Here is a 17,443-nt window from a genome sequence, read left to right on the forward strand (position 1 = left end):
CGCTGAAAAGTAGTATTGTAATCATTCACCCACAAAAACGACTTTCACGAATATGTTTATTTGTGGAGCACTACATTCCAATGCGCGGCAGTCGGTACGATAATACAGTGATGCATTGCGGGTAATGCCAATGAATTGAAAGCACGGAACGTTGATTGGGATGAAACGCGATGCGAAACGAAGAACTATCTGTCCTTGAGAAGTGGAGTCAATCCATAATTGCGTGTGGTAGGCTATTTGACTGGTTGGAATCCATATTATAGTCTTACTTTTAGATTCGTTAAACAAACTAAATGAATGGTTACGCTGACTTTACACTTGTCAAATTCGGTTGTCGTGCTAGTGCGGATTTTCGGTAACTTTCGGTTTTCAGAGTGTTTTTTTTTTCTGAACTTCCAGTTTTAGTTTTATCAGACAACTTTACATCAAGCAATGAGAAGGTTACGACACACATAAAAATTAATAATAAAGATGAGGGATTACGTAAATCGGGCGCATCTATAATGTACGGATGAGAAAGAAGTTTAAGAAGTAATATACAAATGCACGATCGCTAATTTAGCAACGTTGAGTCCAAGCACCAGAGTGCCTCGTGAACTACATGTTTGCCGTCTCATTGAATGCGATTACAAGAGCTTTGTGAGCAGCAATGCTGTTTCATATGGGTGCCCAAATCTGGCTCTGAGCGAGCTTCATCTACTTGGCCAAGGTTTTCGAGAGTATTTTTTTTCTGACGAAGGCTAAACTTTTTCATTACTGCAATGACCAATTGCTTTAAGTAGCAGCGACTGCCACTGGTACAGAGAATTACAACACAAAAAACAACAACTAGGAACGATCTAAGTAGATAGGGCGTTTTGACTGCTAGCTGAAAAGCGTAAAAGATTTCATGAATAACAATTAGGACATCAACAAATATTGCGCAAAACAAAACTTAGTTTTAGATTGAGCGCAAAAAGTATAGTGTAAGAAAAGAGTCATATCCTAAAGTTAAGGTCTAAAGCGGTCGTGGGTAACTACTAAAGCAAGTGATTAGAAGCTGAGTCAACCTATCCCATGATAAGGTCGAAGGCCAGTATGATTTGAAGAAGGATCGTGTCGCATCAGATTCGGTTTGCGGCAATACAACCTGCGAGTTCCCGCAAAAAAAGCTGTTAATAATCTTAAGACACGTGAACAAGCAGGTACAACATCAATGTCGTCATGTCGCGGTGGGCGTGGCTTTGGGCGTGTTCATCATCGTCACCAGTTCCTTCTCTGCCTTCGCGATCTCGTAGGCGTTTTTAATGATGCTCTCAGTGACCTTAAAAGGACCTTTCGTTACCATCACGACAAAAAGACAATCACGGATGCATTACGTCGCCACAAAACCTATTTTAAATGCAATTAAAAAAATTCAATTTCAGTTAACATGACAGCGAACTGATTTTCTTTTTGGATACCAAAACATTGAAAAAGATATGTTAGTTTTAAGATTTGCTTGTTTTAAAGAAAGGTCTGAATGTGCATATTTAGGTTTCCCAGGAAGACACAGTTAATTTCACGGAACATCAAATACCATCGCTACTGAGTTGTAGATTTTGATCTGGGTTTCAGACTGTAGGTTGAAAAGTAAAAAATATCTTCTTAGCTTTAGAGCACTGCACCTGTTTCGAACTGCCACCAGCAGCTTGTTCTGAAACCTCCTTGCATCTGTTTTTCAGACTAGCAGCCCCATTTCGAAGCTTATTGATTACTCCACGAAGTGATTGGTCAGTTAATTCCTAGCAAAAAGAATAATTCCAAACATTCCAAACAAAAAGTGCAGAAGGAAGCGAAACGTTACAACATAAATTTGGAGTCTTATTATTTATTTTTGAATGTGTTAAATAAAAATAAATTTCAAAACTTAATCTACAAAGCATTTTTATGCTAAGGTAATTTTTTAAACTATAACAGTCTGTTAAATTGCACTTCACATTACTGTCTACCTCTGGAAACAAAGCGATAATTTCTTGAACAGCAGTGAAAATGTTTCCTGCACAACTTGCATAACTTTCAATTTTACTTTTCTGTGCAGCCTGAAGGAGTTGTTGAATGATTCGTGTGACCTATAAAAAATGTAATTGTAAAAAAAACGTTTTTCAAATACTAAAAGCAGTAAAATATGTACATTGTGGTTAGGACTGTATATTTATATTTGAGTCAATTGTCTTTGAGTCTCCAAAATATTTCAAAGCACAGCATTGGTAATGGTCTGCTAAACTCTGCTTAGTACTTCAGTTGTGCCCATTGGTTTACTCGGTGTTGGCAACTAAGTTTAACAACCATATGCCTTTTGCTGTTAGCTGAGGTCATTAAATTATGATCCTGCCATTTTGTTCCCAGACTTGTATTATACACCCAATGCATTCCATACACCAAGCAAACCTGCAAGCAAAAAAATGTTTTTACCGATTCAGTTTTTCTTATCACTTCCTCAGCCGTTGGCAGCGAATTCGGCCGTGGTGCTTTTTCCTGGCTATCAGAAGAGGAATCCTTTCCATCAGATGTAGAGGGATGTGGGGATACAGATATAGGAGATACATCAGTGTTGTTATTTTCGTTTGTGTTGGCAGGGTCGCTAGGGCTGACATTCTTGCTTGCACTGTAAAGACATATGGCATATTAAGCACAGACATATGACATATTTTCCTTGCATGATAAGTGAAACAGAGAATCAAATCTATTTGTTTTTTCTAAAGTAGGGATGGCCTTACTGAGTTAGAACCAGTATACTCGGCACCAAGAATCACTGTTTTTGATGCTCGGTGCTTGGCCAAGCAGTTGCAGACACTGACCCCAGCATTAAATTTGCATATTCATGCCCTGCTAACATACGGTGTTCAAACAAGAATCCAAGAACAAAAATTACTGTTCCATTATATGGTGGAAAAATGCATTCTTTAGGGGTCAGCACAGCTTAATACTGTTTGGTGATGAAACGGATACTGGAAAGTTACAAAACTAGCATAAAATTGGGAATGTTTGAGATGTCATATTGCACTGAGCATTAGCGTGAGATTCTGTGTGTTTGACCAAACAGAACATTTTTGGGCCATACCTACTTGCAGTGTTTTTTAAGGTGTTTTGGGGGACCGAAACGTTCCCCCAAATTTCTCCAGCGGTTTCCCAAAATTTGGACTTTGGATTTTTTGATATTTAAATGAAACACTTGCGGTCTCTTAAAACTACTTAGCGGTCACCCAAACCAAACCTTAAAAAACAACCTGCCTACTTCTAACTACAGGTTTGGCTGATGTAATATTTGGTTTTCTTACATAGTCTTTTCATTGTGAAGAAGTCAGTAAAGTTTGTACATAACCTCAATAACCACCAAAACATTGACTGCTCCTTTTTGACCCTTGCTTTGTTCTATATGTTTATGTGTTATCCAGTACAGCAGTAGAGATAGGCAAACCTTTTTTCCAGACCAGGGTCAGTTGTACCGATGCTTCCCTTCCTGGCTCCAGGTGGCTCACCTCCAGTGCTCAGCACCGTATGGTTGTCATAGTCACTTCCAACACTATTGTGAGGGCTGGGATCTCGCAAGTGAGGGGCATTTTTGGTGCTTTTGGCTCCACCCTGTTAAAGGTTTTTTAGTTCATTACCATAAACAAGCTTTTGATGCAAAGAAAAAATTGTCTTTGCCAAATGCGTTAAAAAGCATGGGAGAAATACACAAAAAAAGTTATGTTACTTAGGTATGTCGTATAGCGCTTCAGTCATGTGAATGCCAAAGTCTTGAGTGCAGTAGTATATTTGTTCAGTGTTCTGTGTAATGGATAACTTACAATTCCTGTCTCGGCATTTTCTTTGTCTCCCTCAACCAGCTCTGAGCCTGGAGGAGTTCCATGAATGGTCTGAGGTCTTTGATGATCACCTGACGCAAGAGAAGACTGACTTCCACCTGAATAGGAAATCATTAGAGTTTTCTGACACAATGGTGGGTACAGTGAACAAACACTGTCTGAAAGTATTAAGAGGACTGTAGGAGGAATTAATTAGGAGCCAAAACAATCAAAGTGTAGCGGTTTCCATTATCTGCATTCATATTCTGTAAAAGCAATTACAGAAAACAAACAAGAACAAAGCAGTTCTGTAAAAGCAGTTACAAACAACTAAACATATTTAAAAAGTAACATTTAGTTTTTTACTAGATCTTTCCCACAAATAGTTAGGATGTTAACAATCACTGATTGTATGTATAATTTTTCTGTAAGAATAAGTGTCGATGCAACAGTGTAACTAAATCAGATCAGTCAAAAAATAGTAATCAGTAAAACATCATCAGTTGCTCTGCAAAACACAAAGCATTTATTTCTTGTCCTCTTTTTTTTCTGTGTGCTTTTTCCTTATCGCTCATCACAGTCTTTTTCACTTTGCGTCGCTTAAACTTGTTTGCAAGGTGACAGATGATGCCCACATGGGTGAAATATATATCATTTGAAGATCGTTTGTTAACTGATTCTGATTTAGAAGCACTATTGCTTTGTCACTTATTCTTGCCATATCTAACAACAAAGCTTTTGCAATGCACCTGATTCATTAAGATTGCACACAGAAATGGGTCGGATAATTCCACTACTGTCATTTCTGGGACTGTGTGGAGCTGAGGGAGGTTTTCCAGGAACAGCTGGTGGTTTGAAAGCTGAAGGGTAGGACTGTTGTTTTTTCGTCAGCTCATGGTTTTGTCTCGCAAGGTAAGTGGCCTAAAACATTTTGCAGTTTTAGGGTTAGGGTAAATTTTTTAACTGTGACAGTAATGGCAGGAAAAAGTTGCAAATGCAAAAAAGGTACATTTCCAAGATCATTTTGAAATGTAAGCAACCTTGTTGGTAAGACTTTTATTCTGCTCTGTGAGTTTGGTAATCTGCTCTTCAGCTTCTTTTAACTTCTGTTTTAGGGCAAGAAACTCATTCAAAGAAACTGGTGGCCCTGCGTACATAACACACAAAGCAAAGTTAAAAATAACCCAACTTCCAATTTGTCCAAACAAGAAACAGTATACAAAGCTCCCAAACTTGTCTTAATAATAAAGTATATGTTTCAATATTGACCAGGGGTAATGGTTAGTAAGGGTAAGTTTTAACTTTAAAAATGCACACAATACATTAACATACTTGCAGAATCCTCAATCGACTGGTAGTCAAGATTTCCATCAGGTGGCAAGTCATATATTGGATCTTCAACTGTTGGAGATTGCAAAGGCGCTTGACGTAGGCTCACACCATCTAATTATAACATACATACTAAAGACAATTAGTTTGAATGCAAAGCCATTTTTCACCAAAATTGTAATTATCTAAGCTATACATTTATTCAGTAAATAAACTGTAGTGTCACATGATCTGCGAAGACGATGACAAGTTAGCAACTAATTTAGTGTCTGCTTTACCTGACATCGCTTGGCGCCTGATAATATCATGAAGTATATCTGTAACTAGTACATTGAATTCAGAACTGCTAAATCGAGCCAACTTTTGACGGCCTTGGTTTCTGTAAAAAAAATAAAAAATAGATAGTAAATTATGTATTTTCATTTACACATTGTAGAAAAGCTTTATTGTAATTTGCAATAAATGTTACCAGAACTTAGAAAATGTTATACTTACTATTTATAACAGTTAAGTTTCTACATCCACTAAAACAAACAGTGTACCAAGTTTTATTTGCATATGTCTACCACTTTTCATGAAGTGTTTTGCAACAATCCTTAAGAAGCATAAGCATTTAACCAAAGGTTATTGAGTCCAATATAAGGCATTACCAGATGTCATGCATGTGCATCATTATTGATTATATGGTAGTTAATTTACGACTCCTACATAAAACCTGATCATAAAAAAACAGTTATGTTTATGTATGTAGATAGGCTAGATTGTTGAAAAACTGTAAGCTGCCAGAATGGTAAAGGCATTTGCCTTAAGTTTAACATTAAATTGAGTTTTTAGGGTCGCAAAATGTTACAACAACAGTTTCCATTGATTCTGCCAATTGCATAGGGACTAAGTAAGTTATCAGTTTCTGCCAGCAAACTACAGTAAGTCAACCTTGTTGTTGAGTATTCTGGATTCACAGGCAGAAATGGAACGGCAACATGGTCAGCAGTTGGTGGAATTTTTCCTGCCGATGCTTGTTTTGTTTCCTGCCAAATTTGCTCTGTTTCACGTCTGTCCACCTCATCATATACATCCATTGCAAGTTCTTCAAAGATTTGGTTGCTAAGCTATATTAAAAAAAAAAACAGTTGACTGATCCATTAAATGCCATGGACTTTAAATTACAATATCAAATCGAATGAATTGCTGGGCATGTAACTGGTCATCTAGGTTTATACTAGTCTATACGTATGTAATACAGTTAGTGCTACAACTACATTTTTTAGAATTGTATCTGGGTGTTTGTCACCAAACGCTTGAAAAAACATTTTGGTTCATTACCTTTTGAAGTGAAATGCACTAATCTCTGTAAACAGACATGATACAAGCAACTAAACCAGTCAATAAAGATCGTCAAAATATATCAAATCGATCAACTTACAGCTTGAAGTCTCTTTCTTCCATCTAATCCCACCCCATTATCTCTTGACTTTGGTATTGCATAGTGTATTGCTGTTTTGTGGTCTGGGCAACATAAAAACACTTTTAGACAATTATAGTCAGCTTAGACTTTATACCAAATAAAGTCATGCAATTGGTTTGTCAACATATTGTTCTGATAACTTTCAACTTCCACAACATGCAAATATACACCAGTATGTTATTTGCCCTTTAGTTAATCATTTACACTTTTTACAGATTGGGCAAATTTAAGAAATATAAATTACATAATTGTTTTTTTTTAAATATATACGTATAGAGGTAAAAACTTTCTCTATCATTTTATGATGGTCAATAATCATTTCACCTTTTTATCAAACAACAGTTAAAGTTTGTAGCCTAAAACTTATAGTCTGTTAAACTTTGTCAAAAACAAAAAAAAATGTTGTGAAGTTCTAAAGTTGTACATTAAACAAACATTTAAAAAACATATGAACATTTATGATTTGATATGTCACCACCTGATTGAAAATGTGAGTGGGGCATTCGTTATCATGTTTTGTGTCATAAAAAGAGACAGCAAAATTGTTTACCAGGTTTCAGGTTCCACACAAAATTAGACAATCGGTCTGAGAGTTCATATTGCAATTCGACTAAACGATCAGCAAGGTCAGTATGACCTTCAGCACGAGCTAGATCCTCGGGAGTTTGCCTGTTTGTATCTAAACCAGCTGGGTCAGCCCCATAGGTTACAAGTAATTCAACTTGGAGGGCCTGGCCAGCCTTTGCAGCAACATGAAGAGGTGTGTTTCCCCGTTCCTAAAATAATCAGGAATGAATGGCATTAGTGGTATCTAGGACCAAGAAGGGGACAACATTATAATGTTTCCGAGCAGTACCGCACTAACGTCACATGTTGGATGTTTGCAAACATGGGTTTGTTAACATAGTATTTCCAAATTAAGATGTTTATTTTTCACACACGTACCAACTCAAGAAGAAAATGACATTTGTTCAAACGCGATTTAAAAAAAATCATTTAACCCTTTAACTGCTGAATTCTTTTTGACAAAAATTAATGTTTAGACATGCTCTTGCTTTTTAGGGTTTTATGCAAAATCGATAGAAGATAGGCAAAAACTTTCTCTGGGGAAAGTTGTTGGGTTTAAAATTTTCTACAATTTAAAAATAAAAAAATTTTCGATGACGTCATCACTTACGAAATGACGTCATTTCAATTTTATTTTTCCATAAAATTGCAGTTTATCGGTGTTTTTCGTTACAGTTATTAGTTCCAAGTTGTTTTACAAACAATTCCTTACAAAACTTGATGTGTGTTTTTTCGATGACGTCATTAATTTAGCTCATGACGTCATAATGATCAATTTTAGTTTCTTATTTTTCTGTAGTAAAGGATAAAATTAATGTTTTTGAGCATATGAAACTTGTTTTCAATAATAATTTTTCGCAATCTTGACAATTTACAGACTTATTCAAACGTTTACTAAATACCTGTACACACATAATTAATTTACAAGTGTTTGTACATGGGACGTTTATTATGTATCATTACACCACAACATGTGCAAGTTTGAAACACAGTTCACAGAAGTTCAAGGCAAATTTACTGCCCAAAACTACCCACTTTCAAGCCCAATTCAGCTGAACACACATCAAATTGTAAATAAAGATCGCCACAACGCCCTTACAGAGCCCTGAAACAAACTCCAAACAGCTCTGTGTTAATCAACCAAGCGTAAAATAACAAAAAATGGCTGCAAAACATAAATTAGAAAAAAACACGTTTTTTTCTGAATTTTGACTTTCTCCTTAGTGTAATTAATTTTTTTCAAATACTAACATATCATTTTTTTTAAATAAATTGAAGCTAATATGCATAAGCTTTCAAACGCACCCCAGTTGTAAAAAATATCCACATTAATACGATTTTTATCGCTGTTTAGAACCAGGCATGTGTCAGGGCGCATTTATGCGCCCGCCACAGTTAAAGGGTTAAACCAATTTCTTCTTAATACAGATTGCTTAATTCATTCTGTATTAGCGCATATTAAAATCCAAACTATCCAGGTTTTTACACATATGTTGCCATTAGTTAAACCAAAAAGGTTAAATATATGCAGCGGCGACCATGTGTAAACTTGTTTAGGGAACATGCTAAAAACTTAACAGTAAGCTCTCGATGTATTTTCATGTTACAACTTACTGTGTGAAAAAAGTTTGCTTGAGCACCAAGTGACAGTAGTCGTAGACTTGTATCCAAGTTCGCAGTTCTTACACTTGAATGAAGTTGTTTTCCTAAATCATCATCATCCCTCCTTGGAGGTCGATGCACATAAGCAAGTTGCTCATATTTCGCCTTGATAAATTCTGATTTTGTTGTGCTGAAAGAGAATTTGGTAGTACACATGAACATTGTAAGATATACATGTGTGTAAACATGCAGTAATAAAACATGGAGCAAAACGTTTTGGTACCACAATATATTATTTAAATAAGGTACTGAAAGTGCCTAATACTTTTACCTATATATATATATATGATGTATACATGTTCTAAATAAATAGTGGATGGGTTCAAACTTAAAATTTTACTGTCTGTTATTTTGCGAGACTGTTGCCTCCATCACTTGTACCAAGTCAAAAACAACCACACAATATATGGCACACATTTTTTACATAGTGATCCACATAAAAGTGAACCGAATGCTTTATTGAAACATAAATAAGGTACATACTGTGCAGGATCAGTTGGGTTTGGTTTGCGTTTTCCACTTCTTACTTGAGCAGGATCAAGAAGAGAGTGTTCCCATATTGAGTTGGCCCCAACTGAAGCCAGTTGATGAACCATGTTTAGTTGGTTTTGGTGCCATGAACTTTTCTGGACATGTTTCACCTGTATGAGGTGTATAAAGTGTTGTTACATTTTTTGTACAGAATACAAAAACAAACATATAAAACACAACAAGTTGTAATTACAAAATTTAGCAAAGGAGAATACAGCTAAGTCAGGCAACTGTAAAAAGAACTATATGTAATGTATTTCCAATTTTCCAATTTCCAAGGGACTTATTTTTAATCAGTTAAAGTAGGGGTCACCAAACTACGGACCTTAAGGTTATTTTATCCAGCTCGTCACCCCATTTTTTCCTATTGATAACTTTGTAACATTTAAAAGTTTATCTACTCCTTAAAAAAGTTTCCCTGACACAATATGTACAATCAACATTGCCTAGTTTCATAGGATTACAACGCCCAGGATTGAACCAAAGTCAGTTTGTTATGACACAGACAAGGCTACAAGTGTTAACTGGCAAACATATAGCTTTGCTCATAATGTGAGACTAACTATATGATTTAATGGTCGCATCACCAGATTTGAAATGGGACTGTAGAAAGAGTATATCTTGGCGCCCCTATGAAAATTGCCTCGCAGGTTAAGTTTGGAAAGACTGCACAGAAAAAGCTTAGTGACCCCTGGGTTTGTAAATTAAAGATTTGTAAATGAACAAAAAAGTGGTTTGAATGCTAAACAAAAGATCCTATATGTCTGACAAAAATTGGTTGATGACAGGGATTGACAGCTATAACAAAGACAATAGAAATGGTTTTGGTAGCATATAGGTGTTGTGATTTTGTTTAGCTGTTAACTATGAACAAAACACAATCTACAAACATGATCTTGACCTGAGAGACATGACGACCAAGGTTCCTGTGTATACCAGCACAATCGCTACACATATATACTCCACGATTCACAGATGACCAGCCTGGCTCTAAACCAAAATTAACAATCCTTATCTAACCATATACAAATTAATAAAACATTACTGCAAAAAACAGTGTAGAACAAGTAAATCAAAATACAGCAGATATCTTTCAAAAACTTGTACCTGGTGCACCACAGTCTGCACATACTTCGGTATGAGGTCGGAATTTGGGCTTAGACATTTTTGCCCAATAATCAGTAAATTAAACCATCGATGTTGAATCCAAATTTTCAGCAGATGATTAGGAATAGTTAGGAAAGTTGAGCAACATTCTTAAAAATAACATACAATCGAATATAATGTTAGTATGAATCCGTAAAACAACAGGCAGTAAACTGTTTAAAGCAAACAATCGCTTTTTTTCTATCTTTTAATAAATCCTAAAAGGTTTTTGACTTGGTCTTGATGTTTAAATTTGTAAAAAGTAAAGTGCCAGGATAATAACACAAACCCTGCCTTGGCACCTGTTACCTGAGCTTTTCCCAAGCCGTAGCAAGCTAACAAAGAATAAAACAACTACAACAGGCTGTTCAGTTTAGAATCAGATTTCATTCAGGCTGGTTCCTGAACTGATTGACGGGTTCTATTTCCCGGGAAAAAAAGCAAAATCGCGGGTGTTTTCAGGTTCCGGAAATAAAAATAACTGTCGGTTTTTTATATAAATAGCGAATGAGGAATGTCTTTATATCCGCTTTTAGCATTAGTTTGCTTGAATTGATGAATAACGTGTTCAAGAAAAAAATATTTTTTTCTTCTGATAATCAGCAGGTCTGAAGATTTTTTTCCATTCCACTAGATGGCGCATTTACGTTTGAAATCAAATGTTGTTAGCCTACGTATTCTCAAAGTCTAATATTTTAGGCCTACCATACGTCCTCTTTTTGGAGGACCTCCTTTTTAACAAAAAACAAGTTGTTCCCCAAGGACAGGAAAAATACCCCAAATGTCCTCCTTTTAAAAAAACTTTTGTTTTACCAAATTCATATGTGACAATTATGCCTTTAAAAACAGCCACATATGCATCGTCAGCTTATTTTTAAAAGAATACAGGTGGATTTTGCATTGTTTTAAATACAGTCTTATTTTATGTGTTAAATGTTAAACTATATCCAAACTATTTTATACCGTCTAATTTCTGAGGCTTTTATTTTGGGGGCCCTTGAAGTGTTTTTTTAAGTTCTTTTCAACAATGTGTATCCTCTATTTAGGGGATGGAAATGTGGTAGGCCTAGAATATTTACACCGGAATGCAGAATAAACCAAATTTATTAAGTTCTGCAGACGATACAGCATAGCCTACATACGACGACAACGACATACATTTGATACTGATTCAAATGTCGCAACTTTAGGCCTACAACATTTTTTAAGTTTTGGTTTTCATGGCCACTTCGCTCTCCACCAAGCCACCCAGCGAGTTGGTAAATTTAACTTAGTTTAACCAATCAGGTTGTTTTCTGCTCTAAGAAACACAAGGAGCCAATAGAAATAAAGGCCCACATTTCATGTGCGCTGCTGAGCACTCCACAGTATTGGCGACGAATGCATTGCTATTGTTGGTAGTAGGGTGGGGTTACTTGTGCGGGGCGTATTGATTAAGACGAATCACCTCGACTTGTGTAAAACTGCTGGATTTGCGGACGTTGGTTGGTACATTTGGAACGTATACAAAGTGGCAAAATTATTTAGTTCAGTGTATTTGAGGATTTTTTGAATAAGCCAAATCGACAGTTCTGAAGCATCGCCTACAATTTAATTAAATTTTACCAAGTAGCCCTAGGAAATTTTCAAGTGATCAAACGTGACCTGTTCGGAGATTGTAATGAAACAACTTTGTGAATTTAGACTTATTTTAAGTCCAAATTGCTAGATGTTGCATATAATGCTCATGAGGTAGGTTGTTACATCTTTTGCCTCAAATAAAACAATGACAATCATTTGGGCCTAGGCTATATAGAAAAATAATACTTAATTAAGTGTTCTCATAAATCATAAAACAAAAATTGTACCAATTTTACAAATAAAATTTAGATTAACTGAACTATAATTCAACAAAAAAAATATAGAAACAAAACGAAAAGAATTAAATTCCATTTAAGCCGGGACAAATTTGACATAAATATAACAAATCATTAATTGATCCACATGTAAAAACCGTATACATATGCAGAAATCGTCCTGAATCAACGCGCGCAAGTTACAGACGATTCCAGTTGCGGATAATATACACACCGAAGTGCAGCTTTCAAGCTTTAGATCAATATGTGCATCCAAATGTATTACACAGCTTACATGGCGCTGCATGGTATTGATTGGTTTGCCGCAGTATTTGGTGCTTCTACCTAGTAGTGATGAAAGTTAATACCCCTCTCATCCTTATTTTCAGCCTACGTATAACGTAAGTTGTTTTTGTTCACCACAAACGAAATCCCCACGGAGAGGCTATCAACGGCGCCGATACGCTATCAAATGTTTGCTGATTGGCGTGTTTTCAGATTAAGGTGAATAGGGAGCCGGAATCATCAAATTTTCAGCGATACGAAGTAACAGTAAACAAAGAAGGGTATTTAACTTTGTTGTGCTGTCTAAACCGTGCACATTCTTTGTTGTACTATTTTAACAGGTTGCTTTCAACAACAGTGCCCACATAGCAAATTATGTATCTTAAGTACAAAAAACTACATTTTTACGTGTAATGAACAAAAGAAGCTTTATAGCAAGGCACATGAGGCCTATTAACGTGACATACATTTATACGCAGTTATAAAGACTATACACAGTTACACAAAGTAACATAAAAGAAACCTTTTGAAGCTCTTGGCTGTCCCACTTAAATTACTTGGGAAATATAATTTTGCACAACAACTCTTATTTAGAATAGGTTTCGGCCCAAACGAAACACGTCCCCCTTAACAAGCAGCACCCTGTAATGCTACGCAAGTTGAAGTTCAGAACACATAAGCCTATTTGTTCTTGACAAACACATCCAAAAAAAACGCGCAAAAACATTTCTTCCGCCCACGATAGCAATTCTTAGTACTGTGTGTATAAAACCCACACTTGTTTAAAGAACAGCTTATAAAAGCAATGTTTTGCAAGCTCGAAACAAACTTTTGAAGCGGGTACGGAAACACTGACGGGAAACATGAATTTGAAGATTTTTGCCATAGTGCTTTTTGTAGCAGAGTTAGCTTTGACAGCACCATCAAACAAGACTGATGACAAACCTTCGTCAGACATCTCTCTGGAGACATGTGAAAATAGAACTTTATGCACAGGTATTTACAAAGTTCCATTTTTATGAATGTTGAACCTTTTGATCAATTTTTGCAGAAGAAATCGTTGCATTGCGACAGAACGTCGATCATCTAACCAACGAACTAGCTTTGACCTATTCCCAACCGTCCACCCCTGTTAAAGGTTTGTCACTTTTTATCCCTAAACTACATAAAATATATTTTTATGATCAAGATAACTACTTAAATGTATGCAACTTGTTTCAGAATGTACCTTGACCCAATTTGTTTTTCTGAGGGATAACCAACAGGCGGATTACATCAGGTATAAAAGGTACTTTCCCAAACTTAAATTCGGCACGGTATGCTTCTGGTACAAAGTGGAAGATTTGTCGTACTTGGTTCCACTGGTGAGCTACGAAACATCAGCCAGTGGTAATCATATTTTGATAGAACTGCGTCCACCGTCTGTGATCAGACTAATCATCTACGGATCGCAGAATGATTTTTCATTCAACATGAAAACGTCTGTCAATGTGAGTATTTAACTTGGTACATTAAAACTTTAGCGAAGAACGATGTCGTTTTGTTGCATGGTATGTTACGGACTCTTCTAAAAGACGCAATCTACGCAATCTACGCAATCTACGCAATCTACGCAAACTACGCAATCTACTTATAAAACGTATGCAACTTTTAAAAATATTGACGGGTAGGGCTTTTAGGGCCTGGGTGAGAGTTTATAATAAAAATGACACTATAATTTAATTTTAAATGCCCATTTTGGGCTTAATAATCTCACATTTGTTGAGGATGGCACTAAACACCATATGGAACCGCATGTTCACACATTTACGAAAATTAGGTCCAAAAGATTATCTGAGATTGAATTATAAAGTTATTTGCGTTACAAACCCTCACCCTGACCCTATTAGCCCTAACCGTCAACATCTCAGTTAGTTTTTGTTAGTAGATTGCGTATAGATTGCATAGATTGTGTAGATTGCGTATTTTAGAGTAGCCCGTATGTTACCGCATTTTTTCCATCGTTTAGTATAGTTGACCCGCTCTTTCGAAAAAAGTACCATTTTTGGCGGTAAAACAACAACAGTTTTTTAAACGCAAATTACATAAATCTCTTGTTTATGTTTAGTGCGTGCTTGCTGTTGCATTTATTTTTATTTTACCTGATAGTATCATATTTGTGGATGGTTTGATTCGGAGAACAAGATCATGGGGTTCTATATCAATGGGGAGCAGTTTGGACCCAAGGGATACACTGGTGATATAGTTCACGGTGGCGGGAATCTTGTTATTGGGCAAGACGAGAATCGAAACGTACAAGGAGGCTTCTACACTAATCGTTCACTCAGGTTCGTTTTTAGCACAAACGAGCAAGAGCAGGTTTTACATTATTTTGCAAAGAAGGAAAAAGCAAGACTTACGCAATGAAATTAAAAATGGTAAATTTACGTTACGTCTTATTATAACAAAAGCTTGGTTGGCAAAAAGATTGTAGGTGTTTAAGGAGCACCAACTTTCTTCCGTTTTCCTAGAACTAGCCTGTGTGCTACTGAAATCAGTTTATTTATGTCATAATGTTGTTCAACACATTGTGGAAAGTGAGGGTAACGCTTGTCTATATATTGTTTATGATTTAACCAAATTGGTCTTTCGAGAAGCGAAATGTGTTGCCTACAAAGTGTTGGTCGTCATACCGCCGGTCCGCGAGGAGTTTGTTACCGCCGTAACGTTTTAAGGTCAGGTGCTTTGAAACATTTTTTTGAAGTGCAAAAAAGGTTGCCGACCCCTGGCCTATACAACACGTATTATTCACATTACTTTGACCTACAAAGTAAACGATATGATATTTTGCTCTACAGGGGTAAAGTGGACAATGTCATTGTGTACCCACGAGTTCTCTCTAGAAATGAAATAGAGCGAATGAGATTTCTATGTCAATGCCCGGTCGATCACGTGGTTTCGATGACTTTGGATCGGGTTGAGTTTTCTGGAGAAACTACTTATACAATACCAGACGTGTGCCCCCAGACATTTTAGTTGTTAATAGAATTGTGAATTGCGTAGACAGTAATTACTTACAAGTCGCAAAGTGATGTAGGTAATTGTGTATTTAAGCAAATGTGTAATTCACTGCTTTACTTCTTTTGCGTTCGTGCTGACAATCAACCCGGGATGGTATAAATAAATGATTTGCGACATTGTTGTAAAACTATTCAACGCCTATAGTATCAAAATTTTAATCAAGTCCTTATTCGACGATATAGGCTTTGACGATAGGATATAATCAAAAACTTACGTTTGCGCAAAGTTTGGTTAAAAATCACACAATTAAACAAAACACGTCACTCAGCAAACGAAAATAAAGCGTAATGGTCCACATGTAAAAGTGATTTAAAAGAGAAGAAAACGTTTATTTTACCTTTGTTGCCTTTCATAGGGCTCACGAACAATTTTCACAAATACTGGCGCAATGTTTTTTTTAAAACTCGAATTTCTTACTGGGACCAAATAGCTAGTGTTAATTGTTAAAATTCGCATAAATCAGGAACGAAAATAAGTAAACCATGTTACGTTTTCAGACAAAACTGACATTTAGTTGTCACGTCACACAAAGCATTAGATTGTAACACAGGATAGAGCTACTAACACAGGAACTCTCACCATAGGTTTGAAATTTCCGATAGGTGGCGCAACGGAGCATAAGCGTTTTTTCATAATTGCCGACATAGCGTTGCGCCAAATATCGGAAATTCCCAAACCACTGGTGTGAGTTCCTGCGTTAGTAGCTCTACCGTAACACATGTCGCAGTGGGAAAAGGCGGAAATAAACAGAAATCAGCTTTTACAAGCAAATAAGATGCAACAATAATGTAGCCTTTAATTTGTTTAGTTTTGGACAGAGCTTGCTGTCATTTCTTGTGCTGTTCCCATGGATTCATAGATGTGATTGTCGACAGTAACATTCTCTTCGACTTCAGCAAAGGAGTAGGGCGATTCCGCTTGGTCGTTTGTTATGTTCACACGGTCATTTGTGCGGTTATACGACACTATAACTTCGTTAGAAGACGTGCTATCCTTCGTTGGGTCTTGACGTTTCATTCTTGAACAAAAATAAACTACATGTAGAAGACCAAGGTTGTCGAATACTCTGGACATACAACAATGGTAAAAATTTCTTCCGAGCTTTTAGTGCTCTGTTATAGGTATTTTGTGCTGGTGGAAATATTTCGGTATATAATGCACCCACTGTATTCTTTATGTTTGAATACTCCGGGGACACATTTTGACCAGTTGTGTGGCCGTTGGGTTGAACTCAAATTAACATGTTACGTAAGTGTTGTCCAAAAGTGGAACTTTTTTATTAACCTTTTATCTGTGGTTGCATCTATTTCTGTAAACAATCATTTGACTATTTAGCTTGCAGTGGTTTTTAACCTGTGTTTTATAGAAGGTGATTACATTTCTTTTGTAGATTCGTGACGTCATCCTTCTGTGATGGCATAATTGGTCAGAATAAGGCATTTAAAGAGGGCAAAAAAATCATTTGCAATTTACCAGGGGTAACAATAGCTCAAGAACCGCCCTATTAAAACAATTCTAGATCATTCAAATGCTAAGAAAAAGTCTGCATTTGCAAGCAATATATACACTTACTTATCGTGCAGCAACTTCCAAAGAATGCCAGAGTAAGTTATCACCAAAAATACTGCAAAGGTGATCGCAATGAACGTCATTGTCGATTTGTCGTCAGTTTGATCTTCATTGCCTATACACAATACAACATAGTACTGTGTTCGTTTCGTTTCGTGGCTATTTGTTTTCTAAATGGACACTAT

The 17,443-nt window shown here is 36.3% G+C and overlaps 2 protein-coding genes across 2 annotated transcripts; one reads left to right on the plus strand and one right to left on the minus strand.

The window, feature by feature from the left end:
* Positions 1-42: 42 nt before the first annotated feature.
* On the minus strand, positions 43-10,622 carry LOC145231241 (ARF GTPase-activating protein GIT2-like). The gene is made up of 17 exons (XM_080096330.1): positions 10,471-10,622; positions 10,265-10,353; positions 9,316-9,473; positions 8,785-8,962; positions 7,154-7,379; positions 6,562-6,644; positions 6,072-6,247; positions 5,417-5,517; positions 5,142-5,252; positions 4,850-4,956; positions 4,559-4,730; positions 3,813-3,928; positions 3,440-3,603; positions 2,434-2,626; positions 1,971-2,090; positions 1,647-1,763; positions 43-1,303 (listed from the first exon to the last, which is right to left on the minus strand). Exons 1-17 carry the CDS (start codon positions 10,526-10,528, stop codon positions 1,202-1,204), a joined length of 2,271 nt encoding a protein of 756 aa, XP_079952456.1. The 5' UTR covers positions 10,529-10,622; the 3' UTR covers positions 43-1,201.
* Positions 10,623-12,521: 1,899 nt separating this feature from the next.
* LOC145235003 (pentraxin-related protein PTX3-like) lies at positions 12,522-15,700 on the plus strand. Its single transcript, XM_080099555.1, has 4 exons — positions 12,522-13,767; positions 13,851-14,119; positions 14,778-14,956; positions 15,467-15,700. Exons 2-4 carry the CDS (start codon positions 14,102-14,104, stop codon positions 15,642-15,644), a joined length of 375 nt encoding a protein of 124 aa, XP_079955681.1. The 5' UTR covers positions 12,522-13,767; positions 13,851-14,101; the 3' UTR covers positions 15,645-15,700.
* Positions 15,701-17,443: the final 1,743 nt, after the last annotated feature.

This window comes from Phallusia mammillata, chromosome 1 (genome assembly GCF_965637545.1).
Source record: "Phallusia mammillata chromosome 1, kaPhaMamm4.hap1.1, whole genome shotgun sequence".
In the NCBI taxonomy this organism is placed as follows: domain Eukaryota; kingdom Metazoa; phylum Chordata; class Ascidiacea; order Phlebobranchia; family Ascidiidae; genus Phallusia; species Phallusia mammillata.

Bases quoted from the DNA above. Each gene is read 5' to 3' on its own strand.
- LOC145231241 (XM_080096330.1), bottom strand. From the start codon at position 10,528: ATGTCTAAGCCCAAATTCCGACCTCATACCGAAGTATGTGCAGACTGT. The intron at 6,645-7,153 runs GTAAACAATTTT...TATGTTGCCCAG, and splicing joins TGTGTGGAACCTGAAACCTG to ACCACAAAACAGCAATACAC. The intron at 5,253-5,416 runs GTAAAGCAGACA...TGTTATAATTAG, and splicing joins CAGGCGCCAAGCGATGTCAG to ATGGTGTGAGCCTACGTCAA.
- LOC145235003 (XM_080099555.1), top strand. The intron at 14,957-15,466 runs GTTCGTTTTTAG...TTTGCTCTACAG, and splicing joins TACACTAATCGTTCACTCAG to GGGTAAAGTGGACAATGTCA.